The sequence below is a fragment of the Perognathus longimembris genome, chromosome 3, assembly GCF_023159225.1.
Source record: "Perognathus longimembris pacificus isolate PPM17 chromosome 3, ASM2315922v1, whole genome shotgun sequence".
Lineage (NCBI taxonomy): Eukaryota > Metazoa > Chordata > Mammalia > Rodentia > Heteromyidae > Perognathus > Perognathus longimembris.
In genome coordinates, this window is record NC_063163.1 from 87,564,859 (window position 1) to 87,591,599 (window position 26,741).

Consider the following 26,741-nt stretch of genomic DNA (forward strand, 5'->3'; position numbering starts at 1 on the left):
GACCTCAATTTTCCCCCTGGCCTCCAACTCAAGATCTTCCTGCATCTGCCTCCCAAGTAGCTGGAATTACAGGTTTAAGCTACCAAGCCCAGTTTTACAGCTATTTAATTAGCATTATTCTGATTACTTATGACCACAAGCATTCTCTCCTTTCTCTCTCTTTTTTTTCTTTCTTCCCAGTCCTGGGGCTTGAACTCAGGACCTGAGCACTGTCCCTGGCTTCTTTTTTGCTCAAAGCTAGCACTGTACCACTTGAGCCATAATGCTACGTCTGGCTTTTTTATATATGTGGTGCTAAGGAATCGAACCCAGGGCTTCATGTATGTGAGGTAAGCACTCTACCACTTGGCCATATTCCCAGCTCCTGCATCCATTCATTTCTATTAGCCACAGTTTGGTTTTCTGTAAATTAAGATACTAGGGATATTCCTATTCTTTTACCATTTTAAGGAAGTTGTCTTTTTTATTGAATTCTGAGTTTTTTTATATTCTGAATAATCATTCTTCATTCCATTATAAATTCAAATATAAATTTCAAAACAAAATTCAAAATTCATTCAACATTCAAAATATTCACAATTCAACATTCAGAATATAAAATAGTTCAGACCACACATAGTGTCACATGCTTATAATCCCAAGTCATTCTTCCCTCCACCAAATCAATTATCTAAGTTTATGTATTCCCAGCTTTCATACTTTACTACATCTGGACCCAGAAAATGAGGAGACCTATTGAAGTTACTATAAATAGTATCCTATTTCAAGCTGGTGATGCAGTTTAGTGGGAGAGGGCTTGACCAGCATTCATAAAGCCCTGGGTTCCATCATTAGCAGCCTAAGAAAAAATAAGGCACTTATTTCTTCTACAACTAGATTTCTGTTGTTTCCCACCTGGTACTTAAATGAAATCATGTTGACAGTTTAGTTCAGAGGTCAACCATTTTCTTCTCTAATGAGTTACTTAGTAAATATTTTAATTTTTACTGGCATAACATCTGTACGAACTACGCAACTTTGGTGTTGTCATGGAAATGTAGCCACAGACAATCTGTAAATGAATAGCCTTGCCTGTGTGTCAATAAAACCTTATTTATAGACACTAGTATTTGAATTTCATGCAATTTTCACATGTCACAAAATATTATTCTTTTTTCCTCTGAACACTAAACAATGAAGAAATCATTGCTCACTCACACAGTGAGTGTAAGAATGGACTTGGTGTAGGCTGAATTTGGTCTAATGGCATAGCTTGTGAAGGATATGCCACAGTGGTGTCCTGCAGGAGGATGCTTCAACATGTGCATTTTCCAGGTGTAGTCAAGAACTAAATGCTTTCCTGATATTTTTCTTCACAACCCAAATGGCTCTGTGTAGGAACACTGACAAGATCCAAAATTAATTTCTTAATACATGTCTTACTTCTCCAAGGAAATTTAAGCATGACTTTAGTATCAGTATGATTTAAACAGATGAGTTTCTCATTTTAATGGAAATGTATACTTACTTCTAGAGACGTACAGAGATTAAATGACATAACTTACTTGGCACGTGAGGGTCTCATGGCAGTTTTAGAATTATGACGAAGATTTAACATATTTTCATGTTCTACTTGCTTCACTTGAGCTTCAAGTTTTGAAACCATTCTAATTCAAAAGCAATAAGATAAATTGAGTCTATTTCAACACTATTTAGAATATAGTTCACTTCCAAGTTACTTATGGTAATGGCCCACCCCCAGAAAAGGGGTGACAAAAGTGTTCCCTGCCCACAAACCTTTTTCACAGAAAAATACAATTATAACTTTGAAAGTCAAACAAAATCAGGAAAAATAAAACAAAGGCACAGATTCCTTCTTGTCACTCTCAGTTCAAGCACACACACAAGAATGAGTAGAGGTCTATACTTTTTTTTTTTTTTTTTTTGCCAGTCCTAGGGCTTGGACTCAGGGCCTGAGCACTGTCCCTGGCTTCCTTTTGCTCAAGGCTAGCACTCTACCACTTGAGCCACAGCTCCACTTTCAGCTTTTTTCTGTGTATGTGGTACAGAGGAATTGAACCCAGGACTTTATGAATGCAAGGCAAGTACTCTACCACTAAGCCACATTCCCAGCCCTTGGTTATTCTTGAGACATCTTACCTTTTCAAATCAGAAATCTGAGTGTATGCATCAAGCAATTTGTTCTCAGTTGTATTTAAGGTATCCTATAAAAGTAAAGAAAACTTCAAATCACTGATGTATTCAGATGTATTCTTTCAGGTTAAAATGCATAATATAAAACTAACCTAAGGCTAAATCAGCTATGTGCAAATTATACAAAGCCTATTACCTTTACTTGACCATGCTCTTTTCCAAGGGACTCATACTCTCCTAGGAGCTACAAAGAAAAACAAAGAATTACACCACAAAATTAAATGGTATAACATCAACTGCAGGAGCTCTCCAAAAACCACAGGACCCTTTCAAAAAAATGCTACTATCATGAGGGAAGAATGTGAAAGGAATGTGATAATTCCTGGCATCATTTTTGCAAGTTTGAAGTTATTTCAAAAGTAAAACAAAATAATACCAATTGGTGACTTTTAAAACTTTCATAATTTGGGCTGGGGATATGGCCTAGTGGCAAGAGTGCTTGCCTCGTGTACATGAGGCCCTGGGTTCAATTCCCAGCACCACATATACAGAAAACAGCCAGAAGTGGCGCTGTGGCTCAAGTGGCAGAGTGCTAGCCTTGAGCAAAAAAGAAGCCAGGGATAGTGCTCAGGCCCTGAGTCCAAGCCCCAGGACTGGCCAAAAAAAAAAAAAACTTTCCTAATTTAAGCCAGGTACAGTAGCACAAAGCCTGTAATCCTCGCTACTACTCAGGAGGCCAAAATCTGAGGATCGAGGTTCGAAGCCAACCTGGACAGAAACATTCATGAGACTCTTACCTCTAATTAATCACAAAAACAACAACAACAAAGAAAATCAGAAGTGGAGCTGTAGCTCAAGTGGTAGAGCACTAGCTTGGAATAAAAGAAACTCAGGAACAGTACCCAGGCCCTCAGTTCAAGCCCCAGGATCAGCACAAAAAAAAAAAATTATAATTTATTTGTATTGTTTTTGTTTTTGTTTTTGCCAGTTCTGGGGCTTGAAATCAGGGCCTAGCTCTGTCCTTGAGCTTCTTTTGCTCAAGGCTAGCCCTCTACAACTTGAGCCACGGAGCAACTTCCAGCTTTTCTGTTTATGTGGTGCTGAGGAATCAAACCCAGGGCTTCATGCATGCTAAGCAAGCACTCTACCACATTCCCAGCCCTGTACTGTTCTCTTTTAAATTGTTCCATAGTACATTTTGCTAAGTTTGTTCTTCAGGATTTAAATACAATGCCAGGCCAAGCATCAATGGCTCATAAATGTAATCCCTAACTACTCAGGAGCCTAAGATCTGAGGATTGCCATTCAAAGCCAGTCTGGGCAGGAAAATCCATGAGACTCCAATTAACCATCAAAAAGCCAGAAGTGAAGCAGTGGTACAAGTGGTAGAGCATCAGCCCCAGTACTGGAATACACACACACACACACACACACACACACACACACACACTCCGTAGCTGAAGCAACCGCACATTCAAGTCCCCATCAGCTGTCACTTACGTCTTGAAACATTTTGTTTTCCTGTTTAAGTCTAGCTTCTTTATCATCTGAGAGTTTGTAAGCATTCTCAAATGCTGCTTCCAAATCCTGCAGTCTAGATTTCAGTCGAAAGATCGTATTGTCCTTTTCTTTACTGCTGGTTCTCATTTCTTCAATTCGCTCCTGCAAAATTTTGGAGGCACTACTGGCTGCGCTGAAGCGTTCCCTCAGATCATTCTATGGAGTAAGGACAACTAAATTATTTGCAGTGAAAAAACAGATGCGTCCGTAGTAGTTAATAAAATTATGGGCATTAAAATATGAAATAAGTTGGGCACTTGGTGGCTCACACCTGTAATCTTAGCTACTAAGGAGCCTGAGATCTGATGATCGAGGCTCAAAGCCTGCCCAGGTAGGAAACTTCATGAGACTCTAATCTCCAATTAACCACCAGAAATCTGGATATGGCACTGTGGCTCAAAGTGGTAGAGTGCTAGCCTTGAGCAGAAAAGCTCAGGGACAGCACCCAGGCCCTGAGTTCAAGCCCCATAACTGACAGAAAGAAAGAAAGAAAGAAAGAAAGAAAGAAAGAAAGAAAGAAAGAAAGAAAGAAAGAAAGAAAGAAAGAAAGAAAAGTAACAATACATTTAATGTTTATTTTATTCTAGAATGGAAAGTCCAGAAAGGATTACTATATATAAGTTGGGGGGGGGGGGGGCTGGGAATATGGCCTAGTGGCAAGAGTGCTTGCCTCCTATACAAGAAGCCCTGGGTTCGATTCCCCAGCACCACATATACAGAAAATGTCCCGAAGTGGCGCTGTGGCTCAAGTGGCAAAGTGCTAGCCTTAAGCAAAAAGAAGCCAGGGACAGTGCTCTGGCCCAGAGCCCAAGGCCCAGGACTGGCCAAAAAAAAAAAAAAAAAACCTAGTGCTTGCCTCCTATATATGTACATGTGTGTGTAATTATATATATATATATGTATGTATGTATATATGTGTGTATATTTATTTATTTTTGGTGCCAGTCCTAGGGCTTGAACTCTCAGGGCCTGGGTGCTGTCCCTGAGCTTCTTTTGCTTGAGGCTAGTGCTCTACCACATCAATCACAGCTCCACTTGAGGCTTTTTATGGGGGGGAGGTAGTTTATTGGAGATAAGAGTCTCAAGGATTTTTCTGTCCCAGCTGGCTTTGAACTGCGATCTTTAGATCTCAGCCTCCTGAGTTTCTAGGATTACAGGCATGAGCCACCAATGCCTGGCAATGACCAGCTTTTTGGTGGTTAGAGAGAAATTTCATGGACCTTCCTGCCCAAGCTGGCTTTGAACCACAATCCTCACATCTCAGCCTCCTGAGTAGCTAGGATTACAGGTGTGAGCCACCAGCACCTGGCCAAAAAGGATCACTTTTACAGAATAGCTTCATGCAGTTATAGCACAGTAGAGACAGAGAGTGTGTGTGTGTGTGTGTGTGTGTGTGTGTGTGTGTGTGTGTGTATGTGTGTGTGTGTGTATACACTCAGGGCTTAAACTTAGGGACTCATGCCCTCTCTTGGCTTTTTCACTCAAGTCTAGGCTCTACCACTTAAACCACACTTCAGTGTCCAACATTTTGCTGGTTAATTGGGGATAAGAATCTTAAGGACATGGGGGCTGGGAATATGGCCTAGTGGCAAGAGTGCTCGCCTTGTATACATGAAGCCCTGGGTTCGATTCCCCAGCACCACATATATAGAAAATGGCCAGAAGTGGCGCTGTGGCTCAAGTGGCAGAGTGCTAGCCTTGAGCAAAAGGAAGCCAGGGACAGTGCTCAGGCCCTGAGTCCAAGCCCCGGGACTGGCAAAAAAAAAAAAAAGAATCTTAAGGACTTTCCTGTCCAGACTGGCTTCATACCTCAATCTTTAGATCTCAGCCTCCTGAGTAGCTAGAATTAACAGAAGTGAGCCATAAATGTTCTGCTTGGAGCTCCTTTTTAAGGAAAATATTCTTTTTTTTTTTTTTCCTGCCAGTCCTGGGCCTTAAACTCAGGGCCTGAGCACTGTCCCTGGCTTCTTTTGGCTCAAGGCTAGCACTCTGCCACTTGAGTCACAGCGCCACTTCTGGCCATTTTCTGCATATGTGGTGCTGGGGATTTGAACCCAGGGCTTCATGTCTACGAGGCAAGCACTCTTGCCACTAGGCCATATCCCCACCCCTTAAGGAAAATATTCTTAATCCATGGTGGTGATGGTTACACCACCACATAAACTATATACTCATACACACACACATACATACACACACACACACACACACACACACTGAATTGTAAGCCAGACACTGATATAGCTCATGCCAATAATCCTAGATACTTAGGAAGCTGAGTTCTGAGGATTATGGGTAAAGCTAACCTGGGCAGAAAGGTCCATGAAAATGTTATCTCTAATTACCAAAAGGCTGGTAGTTGCCAGGCAGTGATGGCTCACACCTGTAACTCATGTTGCTCAGGAGGCTGAGATCTGTAGATTGTGGTTCAAAGCCAGTCCATGCAGTCCATGGGACTCTTATATCCAATTAACTCTCACACAAAGCTGAAATGGAGCTTTGGCTCAAATGGTAGTCCATTAGCCTTGAATAATAAAAGCTCAGGCACAGTGCCCCGGGCCAAGTTCAAACCCCAAGACCAGTTACATACATACACAAAACAAGAAACAAGGCTTTTTTTTTTTTTTTTTTTTTTTTTTTTTTGCCAGTCCTGGAGCTTAAACTCAGGACCTGAGCACTATCCCTGGCTTCCTTTTGCTCAAGGCTAGCACTTTAACGCTTGAGCTAAAGCTCCACTTCCGGCATTTTCTATTTATGTGGTGCTGAAGAATCTAACCCAGAGCTTCATGCTTGCTAGGCAAGCACTCTACTGCTAAGCCACATTCCCAGCCCCAAAACAAGGATTTTAAATTTTATTTATTTATTTTTTTATTGTCAAACTGATATACAGAGCAGTCAGTTTCATACGCTGGATTTTAAATTTTAAACCACTAGAATAATTACCAAAAAAAAAACTTTTTTAAAGCACTTACCAATTCTGTTTCTAGTAAGTTATTCTTATTTTCAAGTGTTCTCACGCGACTGGTAGCTTCATTCAAAGCACTATCTAACTGGCCACATCTAAAAATCATAAGTTCAGATTAAATTAGAACATAATCATTTCCCTTTGAAAAGTATTACAAGTCTGGGAATGTGGCTTAGTGGTGGAGGACTTGCCTGGGTTCAATTCCTCAGTACCACATAAACAGAAAAATCTGGAAGTAGTTCTGTGGCTCAAGTTGTAGAGCACTAGCCTTGAGCAAAAGAAGCTCAGAGACAGTGTCCAGGCCCTGAGTTCAAGCCCCAAGACTGGCCCACCCTCCAAAAAAGTATTACATAAGCCAAACTGATTGACCAATGTGCATTACAAAAGCAAATTCTCCAATGTTGACTAAGAATGCAACTTCAGTAAAATAAATCCCCCCAAATATGATATTACTCTAGTTCCTAGAGAAAAGATAAGGCTAAAAGAATAATGTAAAAAGCTTCTTAAAAAATATTAAGTAGGGGGCTTGAAGACTGGTTCAAGTGGTAGAGTGCCCACTTAACAAGCATGAGGCCCTGGGTTCAAACCCTAGTACTGCAAAAAGGATACATGTATTTAAATAAATGCATGTATATATGTATATATATACATATTTATAAACTATGCACTACAGCATGTGCTTTAGCATGGGTGAGACTCTGAATTTAATACAGAGAAGCGAGAGAGAGATTTATTTTGAGATTCTAAAAGGTAGAAAAGAAAGAAGCAGAAACAGAGGGAGAGGAAAATAGGAAGGGAGAAAGAAAAGAAGGGAAGAAGCATCATATGAAAAGTTCTTTCTACCTCATGTTCACAACAGTATATTCACAACACACCCAACAGCAGGAAGCAACACGTGTCCTTCAACAGATAAATGGTACATACATATATATATATACACATATATAGTTAGTTATATAGTTATATGTATGTATGTATACACACACATACACATATAATTTTTTTTTTTTTTTTTGGCCAGTCCTGGGCCTTGGACTCAGGGCCGGAGCACTGTCCCTGGCTTCTTCCCGCTCAAGGCTAGCACTCTGCCACTTGAGCCACAGCGCCGCTTCTGGCCGTTTTCTGTATATGTGGTGCTGGGGAATCGAACCTAGGGCCTCGTGTATCCGAGGCAGGCACTCTTGCCACTAGGCTATATCCCCAGCCCCACATATAATTTTAAAAGGAAGGAAACTCTGAAGCATGAACCTAAAGACATTATGATGAGCAAAATGTGAGTCACAACAAGACAAATACTGTATGAATTCATCAATAAGAGTAGATATATTATAGAGCCATCATCACAAAAACAGCCTGGTACTGGCATAAAAACAGACCTGAAGATCAATGGAATAGAATAGAAGACCCAGAAATAAAGCCGCATTCTTACAGTCAGCTGATATTCAATAAAGGAGCTAAAGACATACAATGGATGGGCTGGGAATATGGTCTAGTAGCAAGAGTGCTTGCCTCACATACATGAAGCCCTGTACCACATATACAGAAAACGGCCAGAAGTGGCGCTGTGGCTCAAGTGGCAGAGTGCTAGCCTGGAGCAAAAAGGAGCCAGGGATAGTGCTCAGGCCCTGAGTCCAAGCCCAGGACTGGCAAAATAAAATAAAAAAAAGACATACAATGGAAAAAACATAGCCTCTTCAACTACTGGTGCTGGGAAAACTGGGTAGCCACATGGAGAAAACTCAAAGTGGACCCTAGCCTATCACCATGCACCAAGATCAACTCAAAATGGATTAAGGACCTTAACATCAAACCTGAAACCTTGAAACTACTGAAGGACAGAGTAGGAGATACACTAGAACTTATAGCCACAGGTAGGAATTTCCTGAACATAGTCCCAGGGGCACAACAGATAGGGGAGAGACTCAACAAATGGGACTACTACAAAATAAAAAGTTTCTGCACAGCTAAAGACATAGCCACTAAACTAGAAAGACAGCCAACCATATGGGAAAGGATCTTCACCAGCACAGCAACAGACAAAGGCCTAATATCAACTCAAACTCAAAAACTAACCCCCCCAAGCCCAGTAAACCAATTATGAAATGGGCAAAGGAGCTAAAGAGAGATTTCACAGAAGAGATAAAAATGGCAAAGAAACATATGAGGAAATGTTCAACATCCCTGGCAATAAAGGAAATGCAAATACAAACAACCCTGAGATATCACCTCACCCCAGTTAGAATGGCCTATACTCTGAACTCAGGCAACAACAAATGCTGGAGGAGATACAGGCAAAGAGGAACCCTTCTCCACTGTTGGTGGGAGTGCAAATTAGTATAACAACTTTGGAGAACAGTATGGAGGTTCCTCAAAAAGCTCAGCATAGACATACCCTATGATCCAGCCATACCACTCCTAGGCATCTATCCTGAACAACAGGTCTCAAGATATCATAAAGACATTTGCACATCCATGTTTATCGCTACACAATTCACAATAGCCAAAATATGGAAACAACCCAGATGCCCAACTACAGATGAATGGATTCAAAAAATGTGGTACCTATACACTACACTATACTACATAGTGATTAGAAATGATAAAATACTGGTATTCGCAGGGAAATGGCCAGAACTTGAACAAATAATGTTGAGCGAGACAAGCCTAGAACACAGACAACAAAGGGGCATGGTTTCCTTGATATATGACTGTTAGGGAGGGAGGGAGGACAGTAGAGACCAGGTCTGCAAAACAACAAACTTCTTTTCAAATGGCATTTCCACATGTTTGGGTCAGCAACTTTACATTATGTATCTAAAACCAAACAACTACTAAACATTAAAAGGTCTATCTAGAATAAAACTATCAGTGGACCACAATAGCTCAACAGCTATGTACACATAATCATATAAGACGAGGATAAGCAAAAACAACTCCAAGAGAAGGACACAGAAGGATTCTACTGTTGACATTATCTTTAAAGTTCGAGGTGAATTTCCTTTGGCGTACCCTACATGGTTACTGTATATGATTTTGGTACACTAGATATTGTATATATGACTACCTGATCTAGGAAGGGGAAAAAAAATGAGGGTATAAGATATCACAAGAAATGTATTCACTGCCTTATTATATAACTGTACCTCCTTTGCACAACACTTTGTCAATAAAATTAAATTTAAAAAAAAAGAAAAGAAAAAGCCAGAAGTGGAGCTGTGGTTCAAATGGCAGAGTGCTAGTAGTAGAATAGGGCTAGGAATATGACCTAATGGTAGAGTGCTTGTCTCCTATACATAAAACCCTGTGTTCGATTCCTCAGCACCACATATACAGAAAACAGCCAGAAGTGGCGTTGTGGCTCAAGTGGCAGAGTGCTAGCCTTGAGCAAAAAGAAGCCAGGGACAGTACTCAGGCCCTGAGTTCAAGACCCAGGACTGGCAAAAAAAATTAAAAAGAAAGCAGAATAGATGATGCTAGGAGCTCGGGGAAGACCTGTTTAATGAGTATACCAACAAGGGCTCTATCACTGAGCTACAACCTCAGCCCTGGAAGTCACAGAATTCTTCTTAGGGACCCCATAGTAGTATTCCTCCCATAAACGACATTACATAAGAAAAATGAGAGAGGAGGTAACAAGTTTGACAAGAACTGTAATCACTGGCGATGTGGCTCAAGAGGTAGTGCTCTAGCCTTGAGCTGAAGAGCTCAGGGATAGCACTCACCAGAGTTCAAGCCCCATGACCAACAAAAAACATTACAAAAAACTTACTATGGGTTTGGCTCAAGTGGTAGAGGGCTAATGAGTGTGAGGCCCTGAGTTTGAAACTCCAATGCCACCAAAAAATTTACTTAGAAGTTGGGGGACACCAGCAGCTCATGCCTGTAATCCGAGCTACTCATGAAGCTAAGATCTGGGCTGGGGATATGGCCTAGTGGCAAGAGTGCTTGCCTCATATACATGAGGCCCTGGGTTCGATTCCCCAGCACCACATATACAGGAAATGGCCAGAAGTGGCGCTATGGCTCAAGTGGCAGAGTGCTAGCCTTAAGCAAAAAGAAGCCAGGGACAGTGCTCAGGTCCTGAGTCCAAGCCCCAGGACTGGCCAAAAAAAAAAAAAAAGAAGCTAAGATCTAAGCATCATGGTTCAAAGTCAGCCAGGCAGGAAAGTCTGTGAGACTCTTATGTCCAGTAAATTACCCAAAAAAGCCAGAAGTAGAGCTGTGGCTCAAGTGATAGTCTGCCAGCCTTGTGCAAAATAAAGCTCAGGGACAGTACCCAGGCCTTGCATCAAGAAAAAAAGTTACTTAAGTAAATATGTCTCTCTGCTAAAATTTCAAATGCAAATACTTTTTCAAAGTGTTTTATTACCACATAGCATACTTATGTGGAAGAAATGCATCCACATGGGAGAAAAACTAACTTCATGGTAAAGTTTACCTGTCTATAAGAACTTGATTAGTCTTCTTCCACTCTTCAACTGCAGAAAGTTCTTTCGCCTCTAATTTCTGTTTCAAACTATTTATTTCTGATTCATAATAAGCTCGTAGATCAGCTATATGTCGAGCATGCTTTTCCTTTAGATTCTGCCTGATCCTGTTGATGAGGGTAAAACACACTGTCAGGCCAGCACATTCTCCCTCTCTATCCCTAAGAGAAAACAACAGTATGTCATTTCCACAGGCAATGGGCCTGGGCCAGGTGCCAGTGGCTCATGCCTGTAATCCTAGCTACTCAGGAGGCTGAGATCTGAGGATCACAGCTCAAAGGCAGCCTGGCCAGGAATGTACATGAGACTCTTATCTCCAATTAACCACCAGAAAACCAAAGTGTTGCTGTAGCTGAAGTGATAGACAGCTAGCCTTGAGTTGAAGAGCTCAGAGAAAGTGCCCAGGCCCAGAGTTCAAGCCCCACAATGGATTAAAAAAAAAAGTACAGCTTGCCTTTTCTACATACCCATAAAAAATATAACAGAGGCTCCGTGCACCCCACCACCTTCTCCATATACAAGTACCCTAAGTTGCTATTGCTTACTTGGTAGTGAGTACTTTCATCAGCACCTTGTCTAAAATCTCAAAAAACTGACAATGAATTTTATTTTTGGTCAGTCATGGGGCTTAAACTCAAGGGCTGGGCACTATCCCTGAGTTTTTTTGCGCAAGGCTAGCACTCTGTCACTTTGAACCACAGTGCCACTTCTCTATGATTCTCAGATCTCAGTCTCCTGAGTAGCTAGGATTACACGCCTGAGCCATAAGCACCCTCGCTTTTTTTTTTGTGGGATGTGTCATGGAGCTTGAACTCTGGGCCTGGGTGCTGTCCCTGAGCTCTTCAGCTCAAGGCTAGTGCTCTACCACTTGAGCCACAGCACCACTTGCTGTTATATTGCTTGGAGACTGATAAAAATCATTTTTATTTTTCAATCAGACACCAAAGAAATAGCTATGAACATTGCAAACCATTCACTGAAATACATACGTAGACATCACCACAGGCTCTTCCATAGAAGTCAAGGAAATGCATTCTGGGACACTGTTGGCTGTACCAGGAAGCTGGGACTGACTGACAGTGTTTTCTTCATCTACAGTATTGACTGAGATATCATTACTAGCAACAGTATATATGGAAGGAAATGTGGAACTGGTCCTACTTTCACTCTGGAACACATTATTTTTCCAAGAGTCCACTGGTGACGCTTTTGTACTTGAAGGATATTTTGGGAATCCAGATAACTGAGAAGCGTTATTACTTGCTTGTGAAAATGAGTCGATGTCAGAGTGACCAGACATACTTGGTTGTAGAACAGAGTCAGGTGAAAAGGATATTCTGTCACCACAAGCATTCAAGAAACCAGGTGGCTGAGTCCCAGAAATCTGCTGATCTGGCTTCCTATGTAATGTTGGATCTAAAGTCAGGACCTAGAAATAAGACAGACACCTATAAGATTCTGCCCTCGATACTTAGATTGGTTTGCTTACTTTTAAGTAAGAAGGCTTTAGATCTCCCAGGGGAAAGAGAGCTATGAGAAAGTCAGTTATGAGCATCTTTCACTTCCACTAACAGAATGATGACGTTACCTCAGGTGGATGATTTGGGTTGGAAGCAGAAGTGAGATTCCTCACAGGTAATTGATTGTTTTCTCTTTGTTTTTTATGATAAATATCCTTCAGTGATGGTAGCTTCATCTCATTACTAGTTTTAAACTTAAAGATATGAAACAAAATCATTTAAATGATGTTATTGGTGATGAAATAGCTGATATCAATATCAGCACCACAAAAAGTTTTGAAAGATCTTAGACTGAAAAGCTGGACTGTTAGATTAATAATACAAGTTCTGGGGCTTGAAATGTGGCTCAAGTGGTAGAATGCTTGCCCAGCAAGCATAAAGCCCTGAGTTCAGTACCATCAAAAGAAAAATAGTAAGTTCAGAAGTCATTTCTCAGGAGGCTCTCTCATAATGAAAGTATTTCCTTATCTTGTAATGATAAACATTAAGGGGATCAGGTTATACTAATTATTTAGCAGCCTATCAAAACTTCCAAAGAATTAAATCCTTGATAGTCTCTAAAACGGTCTGGATCTTGAATGTTCCAACAGTCTCATGTGTTACAGGCTTAGTCCCCAGCTAACAGCAGTACTGTGAGGTAGAATCTTTAAAGGTAAGGTTAAGTAAAAGGAAGTTAGGGCACTGGGGACACATCCTTGAAGGACAATGGGACCTCAGTCCTTTGTACTCTCTTTTTTTTCTTTTTTTTTTTTTTTTGGTGTCTCATTTTCTATGAGGTGAGCAATGTTCTCTGCCAAAAACTCCTGCTATGAGGTACTGCCTTGCCACAGGCTCAAAAGTAACTTGGCCAAGTTGTAACCATGGACCAAAACATCTGAAACTATGACCCAAACCTTCCCTCCTTTATCTTACATATTTTATCATAGCAACTACAAGAGAATTTCTGAGACCCGATATTCAAGGAAAGGACTTAGTCATTTTCATCTGAGAGTCAAAAGTTAGTTCAACACAATTTTTTGAGTATGTGCCAGCAATGGGGCTTAAAACCAAGTTTGTTTTTTTGCTCAAGGCTAGTGCTCTCCTGCTTGAGCTGCACCTCCACTTCAACTTTTTGCTAGCTAACTGGAGATAAGAGTCTCCTATGGGGCTGGGGATATGGCCTAGTGGCAAGAGTGCTTGCCCCGTATACATGAGGCCCTGGGTTCAATTCCCCAGCACCACATATATAGAAAATGGCCAGAAGTGGCACTGTGACTCAAGTGGCAGAGTGCAAGCGTTGAGCAAAAAGAAGCCAGGGACAGTGCTCAGGCCCTGAGTCCAAGTCCCAGGACTGGCCAAAAAAAAAAAAAAAAAAAGAGAGAGTCTCCTAGATTTGTATTCCCAAGCTGGCTTCAAACCTCAATCTTCAGATCACAGCATTCCCAGTAGCTAAGATTACAGGCATGCACCACCAATGACCAACTTCAACATAAAAACATGACACCAAGGCTTTTTGCATCTTGTTAAAGAAATCCTGAAGCCAAGCACGATGGCTTACCCCTATAATCCTAGAGGTTTTGGAGACTGAGAATAAAAGGATCATTGTTGGAGGCCAACATGGGCAAAAAAAAGTTTAGAAGATTATCTCACTGAAAAAATCTGGATAAGAACACGTTTGCCATCTCAGCTTCTGCAGAATAAAATTTTTAAAAGAGGACTGTGGTCTAAATATGGTCTAGGCAAAAAGCAAAACCTATCTTAAAACAACCAGTGCAAACAAAGGCTGTAGACATGACTCAGAAGTACAGTACCTGCCTAGCGAGAAGAAGGCCAAGTTTAAATCCCAGTACTACCGAAAAAGAAAACAGAAATGCTAAATCACCAATGCTCTTGGTACCCTGGAAGAAAACATGTGGTAAAACTTTATTAAATGAGAAGTGGGGCTGGGAATATGGCCTAGTGGCAAGAGTGCTTGCATAGTATACATGAAGTCCTGGGTTCGATTCGCCAGCACCACATATATAGAAAATGGACAGAAGTGGCACTGTGGCTCAAGTGGCAGAGTGCTAGCCTTGAGCAAAAAGAAGCCAGGGCCAGGGCCAGTGCTCAGGCCCTGAATTCAAGCCCCAGGACTGGCAAAAAAAAAGAGAGAGAGAGAGAAGTGTAGGGCTGGGAATGTGGCTTAGCAGTAGAGTGCTTGCCTAGCATGCATGAAACCCTGGGTTCAATTCCTTAGAACCACATAAACAGAAAAAGCCAAAAGTAGTGCTGTGGCTCAAGTGGTAGAATGCTAGCCTTGAGCATAGAAAGGCTCAGGGACAGAGTCCTGGCCCTGAGTTAAAGCCCCAGGACTGGGAAAAGAGAGGGGGAGGGGTATAATTTTATTTTAATTTTGCCAGACCAGGGGCTTGGACTCAAGGCCTGAGCATTGTCCCTGGCTTCTTTTTGCTCAAGGCTAGCACGCTACCTCTTGAGCCACAGCACCATTTTCAGCTTTTTCTGTTTATGTAGTATTGAGGAATCAAACCCAGGGCTTCATGCACCACTAAGCCACATTCCCAGCCCAAGAAGTATAAATTTTTATAGATGATATTTCAGCAATTTTTTTTTTGTTTATGCTTTTTTTTTTTTTTGTGTGCCAGTCATGGGGCTTGGACTCAGGGCCTGAGCATTGTCCCTGGCTTCTTTTTGCTCAAGGCTAGCGCTCTACCACTTGAACCACAGCACCACTTCTGGCCATTTTCTATATATGTGGTGCTGAGGAATCGAACCCAGGGCTTCATGTATACGAGGCAAGCACTCTACCACTAGGCCATATTCCCAGCCCGTGTTTATGCTTTTTTTTTGTCAGTCATGGGGCTTAAATTCAAGGCCTGGGTGCTGTCCCTGAGCTCTTTCACTCAAGGTTTGCACTCTACCACTTGAGCCACAGCTCCATTTCCAGTTTTCTAGTGGTTAAATGGAGATAAGAGTCTCACAGACTTTTCTTCCCAGGCTGGCTTCAAACCGCCTCCTGAGTAGCTAGGATTACAGGCATGAGCCACTAACACCCAGCTTGCTTATGCTTTTTACTTTTAAGTATGCAGAAGTCACATAATGAAAATCTTCATTTAAGTCTAAAATATCCGTGGCTGGGATATGGCCTAGTGGCAAGAGTGCCTGCCTCATATACATGAGGCCCTGGGTTCGATTCCCCAGCACCACATATACAGAAAATGGCCAGAAGTGGCGCTGTGGCTCAAGTGGCAGAGTGCTAGCCTTGAGCAAAAAGAAGCCAGGGACAGTGCTCAGGCCCAGAGTCCAAGCCCCAGGACTGGCCAAAAAAAAAAAAAAGTCTAAAATATCCATAAACATAAAACATAAATTGTATGTGAAAATAAAGTATAATATTGGTTTAACTGGTAATTTTTTAGAAAAATATGAGGCAGGATTTCTTAAAACTATTGATATCTTAGCTGGGTGCCAGTGGCTCACACTGTAATCCTAACTGCTCACGAATCTGAGATCTGAGGATCACAGTTCAAAGCCAGCCTGGGCAGGAAAGTCCATGAGACTCTTATCTCCAATAAACTCCTCAAAAAAAGCCTGAAGTAGAGTGCTAGCTTTAAACACAAAGAAAATCAGGGACAGCACCCAGGCCCTGAGTTCAAGTCCCAGGACCAGCAAAAATAATGATAATTGATGATGCTGTGATGATGATGATGATGATTATTATTGTTATCTTAGATTCAATTAACAGTATTTACTAATATTCAAGACCCCAGTAATGCAGTAAGCCATGTAACTACAAAGTCTATGAAGATTTCATCTCCTTCACAATTCTATCACCCTTAAAATCATTTATCTTTTGTATACATGTATATACGTATCTGTCTATCTAATCTATCTGCCTATCTATCTATCCATCTGTCTGCCTGTCTATCTATCTATGCAAAGGTAAGGAAAGGAGCTGTGCAGAGGGAGTGCCCTCATACAGGGGAGACAATTAATTGCTCTCCCACTGAGGGACATCTCCAGCCCTCTCATCTTGTTTCATCAAGTTTGGAGTATTAGTTTCAGTTGCTTTCTGGGACTCTGATGTTTAGGAGTACCTGATGTCCCACAGTCCCATCTGTTTCACGTGTCACCCATTTTATATCTTCTTTGGTTACTTTAATTACATCTCTCCTTTCCCAAATCTACTCAATTATCAAAATACACAAGAACAAAATGTACATCAATGTAAAAATAACAAAGTTTTATTTCTTTGCTTTGAACAACAACAACAACAACAAAAAAAAAAATATATATATATATATATACTTTTTTTTCTATTGTACTGGTCCTGGGGCTTGTACTCAGGGCCTGGGCATTGTTTCTTAGCTTTTTTGCTCAAGGGTAGTTCACCAGTTAAGCCCAGCTCCACTTCCAGCTTTTTGGTAGTTAATTGAAGATAAGAATCTCATGGACTTTCTTGCCTGGGCTAGCTTTGAACCATGATCCTCAGATCTCAGCCTGCGGAGTAGCTGTGATTATAGGTATGAGCCACCACTGTCCAGCTTTACTTCTACGTTTAAGTAGCCTTTCTAAGATCACATAAGACAAAAATGACAAAGGGGGGGGGGTGTGTTGGTACTAGGGCTTGAACTTGAGGATTCTCATACTCAGCTTTTCCCCTCACTCTACCACTTCAGCCTCTCACTCTCAGAGTTTTCCCTTAATCTATCACTCGAGCCATGACTCCAGTTTTGGCTTTTTGTTGATTAACTGAGGATTTGTTTGCCAGGGCAGGCTCTGAACCACTGTCCTCAGATCTCAGGCTTTGGAGTACACTATGAGTATAGTTATAAGCCACTGGCATGCAACTAGAGACAAAATTGAAGCAGGTGAGTATAACTTTAAGCTCATGCTTTTTCTAGAGTACTAGAAGTTACAAAACACACTGTATACTAGCATATTGAGCTACAATGGTAAAACACAAAATATGCACAACATAATGTACTTTCACATTACCTGGCCTGGAGAGCTCTCTACAGAGGAGGGTGAAAACGCCTTCTCCAAAGTTTCAGGCAACGAGTGATACATGTCCTTCTCTTCCAGTTTCCAATAAGTGAGTCCTAATGTGCACCAACATGTTGAACACAAGGGAGTGAGAAAAGAACAAAAACGCCTTCAGAATAACTTATTCACATCTAAAACAAATTAAAAATAGGAAGAAGGTTTGGGAATGTGGCTTAGAGGTAGAGTGCTTGCCTAACATGCATGAAGCTCTGGGTTTGTTTGTTTGTTTGTTTTTGCCAGACCTGGGGTTTGAACTCAGGGCCCAAGCACTGTCCCTGGCTTCTTTTTGCTCAAGGCTAGCATGCTAGCACTCTACCACTTAAGCCACAGCGCCACTTCCGGATTTTTCTGTATATGTGGTGCTGAAGAATCAAACCCAGGACTTCATGTATACGAGGTGAGCACTTTACCACGAGGCCATATTCCTAACCCCAAACCCTGGGTTTGATTCCTCAGTACCACATAAACAGAAAAAGCCAGAAGTGGCGCTGTAGCTTAGGTCCTGAGCTCTAGCCTTGAGCACAGAGAGGCTCAGGGACACAGCCCAGGCCCAGAGTTCAAGCCCCAGGACTGACCAAAAAAAAAAAAAAAAAAAAAAGGATACTTTTGTATTAGCTGGTTGTAGCAGGTTGAATTTTTATAGGGAAAGTCACATGAATGTTGTAACATATAAGGATCTCAATTTAATAATGCAACTACTTAAAACTGAAACATTATTAAAAGTCAAAAGGATTAGATCAGCTTAAAATATATTTTATAACAAACAACTTCCTCACTACTAATACAGACTTACACAGAATCAGTGTGTAAAAATTCAATAATTCAAGTACCTATTAATCTTGTGTGCCTGGCTAGGAGGCAGGAGCATTGAGAATTGAGTAAGTAACCCATGCAGAACACACAGAAGGTGAACAAGACACTAAGTACTCTCAGAGTAAACGTTCTCTGCTGAGGAAGAGAAAGGAAGGAAAGAGTAAGAAGAGAGGACAGAGAGGTAATGAGGACCCATTCCACTGGGACTTATGGGCCTTGGAATCACATGACTTAATTTATCCTTTGCCATTGCTCTAGCTACTGTGCTGAGAACAGACTGTAGGGAGCACAGGTGGTGGCAGAGGCTGTCATAAAGCTTCAGCAACCAGGTGAAATACAGGAGGGTTACACGTGGATGATGAAATGAGGTTAGACTATGGAAATTTCTATATTGCAAAGCTAACTGAAAGTGATAAATTGGATGTGGAAAATGACAAAATGAAGATGGGGTGGGGAGGGAGGAGTCAGTATATGAAGCCAGAAAGGTTAGAATAGCTCTCCATGGAAAACCAAGAATGGCTTACAAAGGGTTTCAGCTTACTAATTTATTTAGGAACAATAGAAAAAGGCTGAGCTGAGATTTTTTCAAGTGTTTGTACAAAATTAATGCTTCTTCCCTCTGTCCTATAGAACTTGTGGCACAAATTAAGGCAGAAAGAAAGTTACAGGTACCAGAAGAACACCACACAGCCATTTGCAAAGCCACACTGGTATACCATATATGACTCTCATTCTGTAGTTAAGAAATACAGGTAAAACTGCTAAACATATGTACACACACACACACATACACACACACCTTTAAAAATGTAAGTTCCATACCTGTTCCTGAATCAGACACCCAAGAATTTGGACTTTCATCCGGCTTACTGAGGTAAAAAGAATGAGGATGAGGAGCAGCAGCAAAATCAAACTGCAATTCAAGAAAGAATTGTTAGACAGCTAATTGTTAAGACAGCTAAAATCCAAAAGACTCACACTACTGACCTAGGAAAGCACTCTGCCACCAAGCTACATCCCCAGCTAAAAAGCCTTACTGCTTCATTTTTATCATTACAACTTCAATAAATCAAATTAACTCGGAGAACTACAAATCAATGTAAATCTCAAATAGTTGTTTACCTGTTTGGATTTATATAGTACTTAAGAGACCACAGAAAGGTAACTAGAGAAGTAGAAATCAAATACTTGCAGGCAAAATATTTAGTCTTAAAAAAAAAATTTAGTCTTGCCACAATTCTAAGTACAAAGTTCAACGCATTGGATGAATCCACACTGAACTTCCTGTACACAGCTTCTAGCGGCAGAGCAATGGACAAGCAAGGGAGAAAATAGGAATACAAATAAAAGCACGAGTATGGTAGAGGGAGTGAGAACTGGAGTACAGTGTGAACATGTATGGGGATGTAACAATGAAATCCCCCTTCATAACTAATAAAAGCTAATCAAATAAATAAATGTAAAGCCTCAGAGCCAAAGAAATTGTCCTACCCCTACCACAAGGGCCTATTAATTATCTTCATAACTGTCTAGTGACTTGTGTACTAGAAATACCCATAAAGTTCTTCAGTCTGTGAAATGAAAGTCATGGCTGTCAAAGACAAAGGGCCAAGGAAACAAAGAACAATGTGAGTTCTGGAAAACGCTAGTGCTAAACAACATAGTATGAAGATGCACTTCACAAAGTAGCTATTACCCAAACTAAGCTAGCAGTGTACCAAAAGAAAATTCAAAGCCAGGCGCCAGTGGCTCACACCTATAATCCTAGCTACTCAAGAGACTAAGATCTAAGAACCATGGTTCAAAGCCAGACTGGCCAGGAAAGTCTGGGAGACTCTTATCTCCAATTAACCACCAGAAAACTGTAAGTGGCACTGTGGCTCAAAGTGGCAGAGCACTAGCCTTAGGCTGAAGAGCTCAGAGATAGCATCCAGACCTAGAGTTCAAGCGCTACAACCGAAAAGGAAGGAAGAAAGGAAGGAAATTCAACCCAAAGAGATTTGAAAAGGATGAAACTGAAAACAATGGGAAAGAAAAATGCTCAAATGAAGGGGAAAGTTCCTACTTTTGTGAAACCAGACTATGCAGGTAGGAAGAGTACAACCTCAAGACCATTCCAAGTTCAGAAATAGCAAAATAGCTTGACTTCTCTCCAAATGACTTAATAAATAAATCATTCCCCTAAAGAAAAAGGAAAAATCAAAAGGAGGAAAGACTCAGAGGGAATCACCTCATGCTCTGAGCTTCCACACTACCCTTCCAGTCCCCAGATGAAACATGCTAACAGAAGGCATTTCTCAGTAGACCACTAGGTGGCAGCAGCTGACAAGATTTGCCACTGCAATGAGCAGCAGAAAGCTGGGCTAGAACAGCTGTTCCCAGGTGGATTAACTGTCACAATCACCCAGGGAACTTACAAATTTCCTCACACACAGACTAGGCACTCCACTGAAGCAATGAGCACATCTAGGATGATAGGCAGAGTAAGTATGGTATTAAATCTTCTCAAGTGACTCCAAAATGCAACCAATTTTGGGAATCACTGGGCCACTTCATATAGACTTAGTTACAAACACAGAAGATAACAAGAATTCATCTAGTTAAAACATAACCACAAACCCAAAGTAGACACATCTCAGGGTTGTGGATGTAGTAAAGCACATGCTTAAAATGTATAAGGCCCTGGGTTCAATGCCCAGCACCAAAAAAAAAAAAAGGTACAAGCTGGGCATTGGGGCACACGCATGTACAATCTTAGCACTTGGAAAGCAGATGCCAAAGGATCAAGAGTTCAAGGCCAGGCCCACAGTCCAGAGACACTGCTGCTGCAGGATCACAACCGAAGCGTCTGAGCTGGTAATAGCTCTTCAAGTCTACAATTAAAAATGGCCTCTAACAAGACTACATTGCAAAAAAATGGGAAAGAAACAGAATGGAAAGAGTAAAAAAGTGGAAGATGCAGAGCCTGAAGAATTTGTTATAGAAAAAGTACTGGACCGACGTGTAGTGAATGGGAAGGTAGAATATTTCCTGAAGTGGAAGGGATTTACAGATATTGATAATACTTGGGAACCTGAAGAAAACTTAGATTGTCCAGAATTAATTGAAGCATTTCTTTTTTTTTTTTTTTTTTTTTGGCCAGTCCTGGGCCTTCGACTCAGGGCCTGAGCACTGTCCCTGGCTTCTTCCTGCTCAAGGCTAGCACTCTGCCACTTGAGCCACAGCGCCGCTTCTGGCCATTTTCTGTATATGTGGTGCTGGGGAATCGAACCTAGGGCCTCGTGTATCCGAGGCAGGCACTCTTGCCACTAGGCTATATCCCCAGCCCTGAAGCATTTCTTAATTCTCAAAAAGCTGGTAAAGAAAAAGATCGTACAAAAAGAAAATCTTTATGGGGCTGGGGATATGGCCTAGTGGCAAGAGAGCTTGCTTCGTATACATGAGGCCCTGGGTTCGATTCCCCAGCACCACATATACAGAAAACGGCCAGAAGTGGCGCTGTGGCTCAAGTGGCAGAGTGCTAGCCTTGAGCAAAAGGAAGCCAGGGACAGTGCTCAGGCCCTGAGTCCAAGGCCCAGGACTGGCCAAAAAAAAAAAAAAGAAAAGAAAATCTTTAGCCGACAGTGAATCTGATGATAGCAAATCAAAAAAGGAAACAGATACTGCTGATAAAACCAAGGGGCTTTGCCAGGGGTCTGGATCCTGAACGAATCATTGGTGCCACAGGCAGCAGTGGAGAATTGATGTTTCTCATGAAATGGCTTCAGATGAGGCTGACTTGGTGCTGGAAAAAGAGGCGAATATGAAGTGTCCTCAGATTGTGATTGCTTTCTATGAAGAAAGACTAACTTGGCATTCTTGTCCAGAAGATGAAGCTCAATAATTGTTTGCATTGCTTTTTATATATATTTATACATATATATATAAAATCCGAGTCTTGGTTTTTTAATTAATGGTGTGAAACAATAACTACATTCTAATGAAAAACAAGTATGATATGTTGGTTTTGAAAGTAGTATTGGGGGAGTTGAGTTGTGTGTTTTTTCCTCAATAGCACTGGTTACTTTGAACAAATATAATAAAGGCTTTCTGTAGTTGCTTACTTTATCAGAAAAGAAAGTTTAATACCATGGTATATTTCCTCTGCATTCAGGAACAGATTGTGGCTTTTTTTAATATTAGGCAATTTGGGGGGGTCATTACTTAATCAGAACAACTTGTCTTTAACTGCTATATTGAAGGACCATCCTGATTTTCTTTTTTGTGTTTGTGTGTGTGTAAACAAAATACTTACATAGGTAATTTTTTGTTTTGGAGATTTTGCTTGTTGAGAGGTATTGGGCATCAGACTCAGAGCCTTTCATATGTAGGTAAATGATGTATCACTTAGTTACATCCCTGGCCCTTGTTTTAGTTTTTTGATTTTTGAGACAGGGTCTCTAGGCAGCTCAGGTTCACCTTGAACTTCCTAGGTAGCCAGGCTAGCCTCAAACTTTAGGTCCTCCTTCCTCTGCCATAGATATGCAAATGCAATAGCTTTGCAAAACTTCTTGAATGAAAAAATTTAAGCTAGGGGCTGGTGAGGCCCTGGGTTCGATTCCCCCGCATCACATATACAGAAAACGGCCAGAAGTGGCGCTGTGGCTCAAGTGGCAGAGTGCTAGCCTTGAGCAAAAAGAAGCCAGGGACAGTGCTCAGACCCTGAGTCTGAGGCCCAGGACTGGCCAAAAAAAAAAAAGAAAAAATTTAAGCTAATAACAACTTCCCTCACTCAAATGAGAAAAGACAAATCTTGATTTCCTTTCATTAAATTTTCTGTAGTGAGCATTCCTTTACAGAATATTGGGTCATTATCTATCTAACACTCAGCTCATGGAAATGTAAAATCAGCTGGTTAGAGATGTGACTATTTAGGACCTGCTGGCCTAAATGAATTAACAGAATTTTATAATTATTGACCTGCATGCTTTTTCTTTACCCCAACTCATTCCTTACATGTAGGCTCAATTGTTTTCAGTACTGGGTTACTGGTTCCACAAAAGCCAGAGAAACAACTTTGTAGTAATCAGAATGTTACCCAACTGTATATTGTTTACTTTATTGTAAATAATGGTGTACAGTGGTCAATAGTTTTATATTCCTCTTTAAAAAAAAAAAGTTCAAGGCCCAGTAGCTCACATCTGTAATTCTAGCTACTCAGGAGGTTCAGACCTGAGGATTGTGGTTCCAAGCCAGCCCAGGGCAGGAAAGTCCGTGAGACTCTTATCTCCAGTTAATCATCAGAAAACTGGAAGTGGCACTGTGGCTCAAAGGGGTAGAGCACTAGCTAGCCTTTAGTGAAAAAGCTCAGGGTCAGCACATAGGCCCTGAGTTCAAGCCCTACAACTAACTCTCCCCCACCCCCAAAAAAGTTAAAGGCTAGCCTAAGCTGTATAGAGATCCTATATAAGGGAAAGTAGGGGGGAGGGGGCTCCAGTCATAAAAATGAAATAAACTACTAGGTAGACAAACATTCTCCACTTATGTAAACCTACTGCAGTAAAAAAAAGCACTTTTTAACCCATCTCCAAATGTTTTCATACTATCATACTTTGGTAAAGACATCACTTAAACTTTTTGGCAATGCTGGGGTCTAAATTCAGGGTTTCATGCTTGCTAGGGATGGAAGTATGGCTCAAACGGCAGAGAACCAGCAGAGAAAACAAGCTAATGAGGTTCTGAGTTTAAACAACAATGCCAGAAAGAAAAGAAAAAAAAACCATATTGAGACACCAAAACAATACAAAGATGTATAAATGAACAAACTAATGATGACAATGAGTAAATAGTAAACATGATTGTCAGTAGCCAAAGCTACCAGAGAAAAAATGATATATCACCTACTTTCTCAACAGGTTTTCTGCTTTGCTCAGGCCCTTGGTTAGATCTTGAGCCTCCATCTTCTACTTGTGCTCGCTTTGGCTGGTTCTGCTTCAGCTTTTGTGCCCATGATGTTATAGACTTACTGTTTAAAAAGAGAAAATCAAAATTACTTTCTTTTTCTTTTTTTTTTTTGGCCAGTCCTGGGGCTTGGACTCAGGGCCTGAGCACTGTCCCTGGCTTCTTTTTGCTCAAGGCTAGCACTCTGCCACTTGAGCCACAGCGCCACTTCTGGCCATTTTCTGTATATGTGGTGCTGGGGAATTGAACCCAGGGCCTCATGTATATGAGGCAGGCACTCTTGCCACTAGGCCATATCCCCAGCCCTCAATATTACTTTCTTTCTATGCTGTTCTTCACTTGTAAGGGCAAACACAATAAATAAACACTGCCTCAGTGTTTAGAAATGCACTGGTCCACTGTTCCAAGTGGAACAATGATAGATTCTATTTGATTTACCTAATTTTTTTTTTTTTTTTGCCAGTCCTGGGGCTTGATCTCAGGGCCTGAGCATTGTCCCTGGCTTCTTTTTGCTCAAGGAATCAAACCCAGGGCTTCATGCATGCTAGGCAAGCACTCTACTGCTAAGCCACATTCCCAGCCCTGCCTAAATTTTTTTAAGCTTTTTATTTCCAAAAGCCAAGTGAACAAAATAACAGTAATTAATAACACATAGTAGACATAGACTATAACAAAAGCCACCACTCTGGTCCCTTCAAGTATTAATCTCCACTATGAAAGAACATTTGTTGGCATGGACTAGTAATGATACTAGCATTACCATATATCTAAATATCTTACTGCAGATGATACACTTCAGAGACATAAAAGTAAGTTTTCGGGCAGGGAGTATGGTTTGGTAGGCTTGCTTAGTATGCATGAAGCCCTGGGTTTGACTCCTCAGTACCATATAAACAGAAAAAGCTGGAAGTGGTAATGTGGCTCAAGTGGTACAGCAATAGCCTGGAGCAAAAGAACCTTCATATCAATAGCACCCAGGCCCTGAGTTCAAACCCCAGAACAGGCACTAAATAAATAAACAAATAAATGTAGGTTTTAGAAAGGATTTATTTTAGTACAATAAGGTTAAACTAAAGAGAAATGAGAAAGAGACAGAAACAATTCCTGTTCCAAAGAGTGCAAAAAAAATGAAAATCTATAGTCTAAAATTTCACAAGATCATCCAGCCCCCAGTGACTCACACCTATAATTCTAGCTACTCAGGAGGCTGAGATCTAAGGATTAAGGTTAGAAGCTAGCCCAAGTTAAAAAGTCTAAAGACTCTATCTCCAATTAACTAGCAAAAAAAAAAGCATGGCTCAAGTGGTAGAATGCCAACAGTGAGGGGAAAAAAATTTAAGATAGAGCTTAAAGCCCTGAGTTCAAGCACTGAGTTTTAGCACAAGGCACAAAACAATATTATTCTTTTTTTTTTTTGCCAGTCCTGGGGCTTGGACTCAGGGCCTGAGCACTGCCCCTGGCTCCTGGCTTCTTTTTGCTCAAGGCTAGCACTCTACAACTTGAGCCACAGAGCCACTTCTGGCCGTTTTCTATATATGTGGTGCTGGGGAATTGAACCCAGGGCTTCATGTATACGAGGCAAGCACTCTTGCCACTAGGCCATATTCCCAGCCCCAATATTATTCTTCTATATTCAGTCACAGTATCTTTTACTAGAAAGTTCCAAGTCAAGTAAAATATCATTAAACTTAAAAAATTCTTTATGTATGTTTTTTGTTTTGTTTTGTTTTTGCCAGTCCTGGGGCTTGAACTCAGGGCCTGAGCACTGTCCTTGGCTTCTTTTTGCTCAAGGCTAGCATTCTAACACTTGAGCCACAGCGCCACTTCTGGCTTTTTCTATATATGTGGTGGTGAAGAATCAAACCCAGGGCTTCATGTATACCAGGCAAGTACTCTTGCCACTAGGCCATATTCCCAGTCCCTTATGTATGTATTTTTTAAACTTTATGCATGCATAATTTTTGTTTCAAATCACATGAACATGTGTGATAAAATTCACCTATGAATGCAACTATACTCTAACTTCAAGCAAATTTACAGTGACTAGAAAGTAAGATATTTTCTAGCAAGTTCTTCTATCTTGAGAGGCTTTTTTGTTTTGTTTTGTTTTGCTTTTGCCAGTCCTAGGGCTTGGACTGAGGACCTGAGCACTGTCTCTGTCTTCTTTTTGCTCAAGGCTAGCACTCTACCACTTGAGCCATAGCACCCACTTCTGGCTTTTTCTGTGTATGTGGTACTGAGGAATCTAACCTAGTGCTTCATGCATACTGGATGAGCACTTTACCACTAAGCCACATTACCAGC

At 41.1% G+C, this 26,741-nt stretch overlaps 1 protein-coding gene across 12 annotated transcripts in view; it reads right to left on the reverse strand.

The window, feature by feature from the left end:
• Mphosph9 (M-phase phosphoprotein 9) overlaps positions 1–26,741 on the reverse strand; it is a 52,982-nt gene that overhangs the window by 14,780 nt on the left and 11,461 nt on the right. For 10 of the 12 annotated variants that reach the window (XM_048343082.1, XM_048343080.1, XM_048343079.1 and 7 more), the window contains 11 exons: positions 24,381–24,501; positions 19,320–19,410; positions 17,637–17,740; positions 12,734–12,859; positions 12,135–12,574; positions 11,097–11,252; positions 6,666–6,753; positions 3,634–3,849; positions 2,330–2,377; positions 2,140–2,204; positions 1,545–1,646 (listed from right to left, as the gene is read on the reverse strand). In XM_048343082.1, the coding sequence (XP_048199039.1) occupies positions 1,545–1,646; positions 2,140–2,204; positions 2,330–2,377; positions 3,634–3,849; positions 6,666–6,753; positions 11,097–11,252; positions 12,135–12,574; positions 12,734–12,859; positions 17,637–17,740; positions 19,320–19,410; positions 24,381–24,501 (1,557 nt within the window). The remainder of the gene's footprint in view (positions 1–1,544; positions 1,647–2,139; positions 2,205–2,329; positions 2,378–3,633; positions 3,850–6,665; positions 6,754–11,096; positions 11,253–12,134; positions 12,575–12,733; positions 12,860–17,636; positions 17,741–19,319; positions 19,411–24,380; positions 24,502–26,741) is intronic. The other 2 variants (XM_048343087.1, XM_048343086.1) reach the window with 1 other exon arrangement.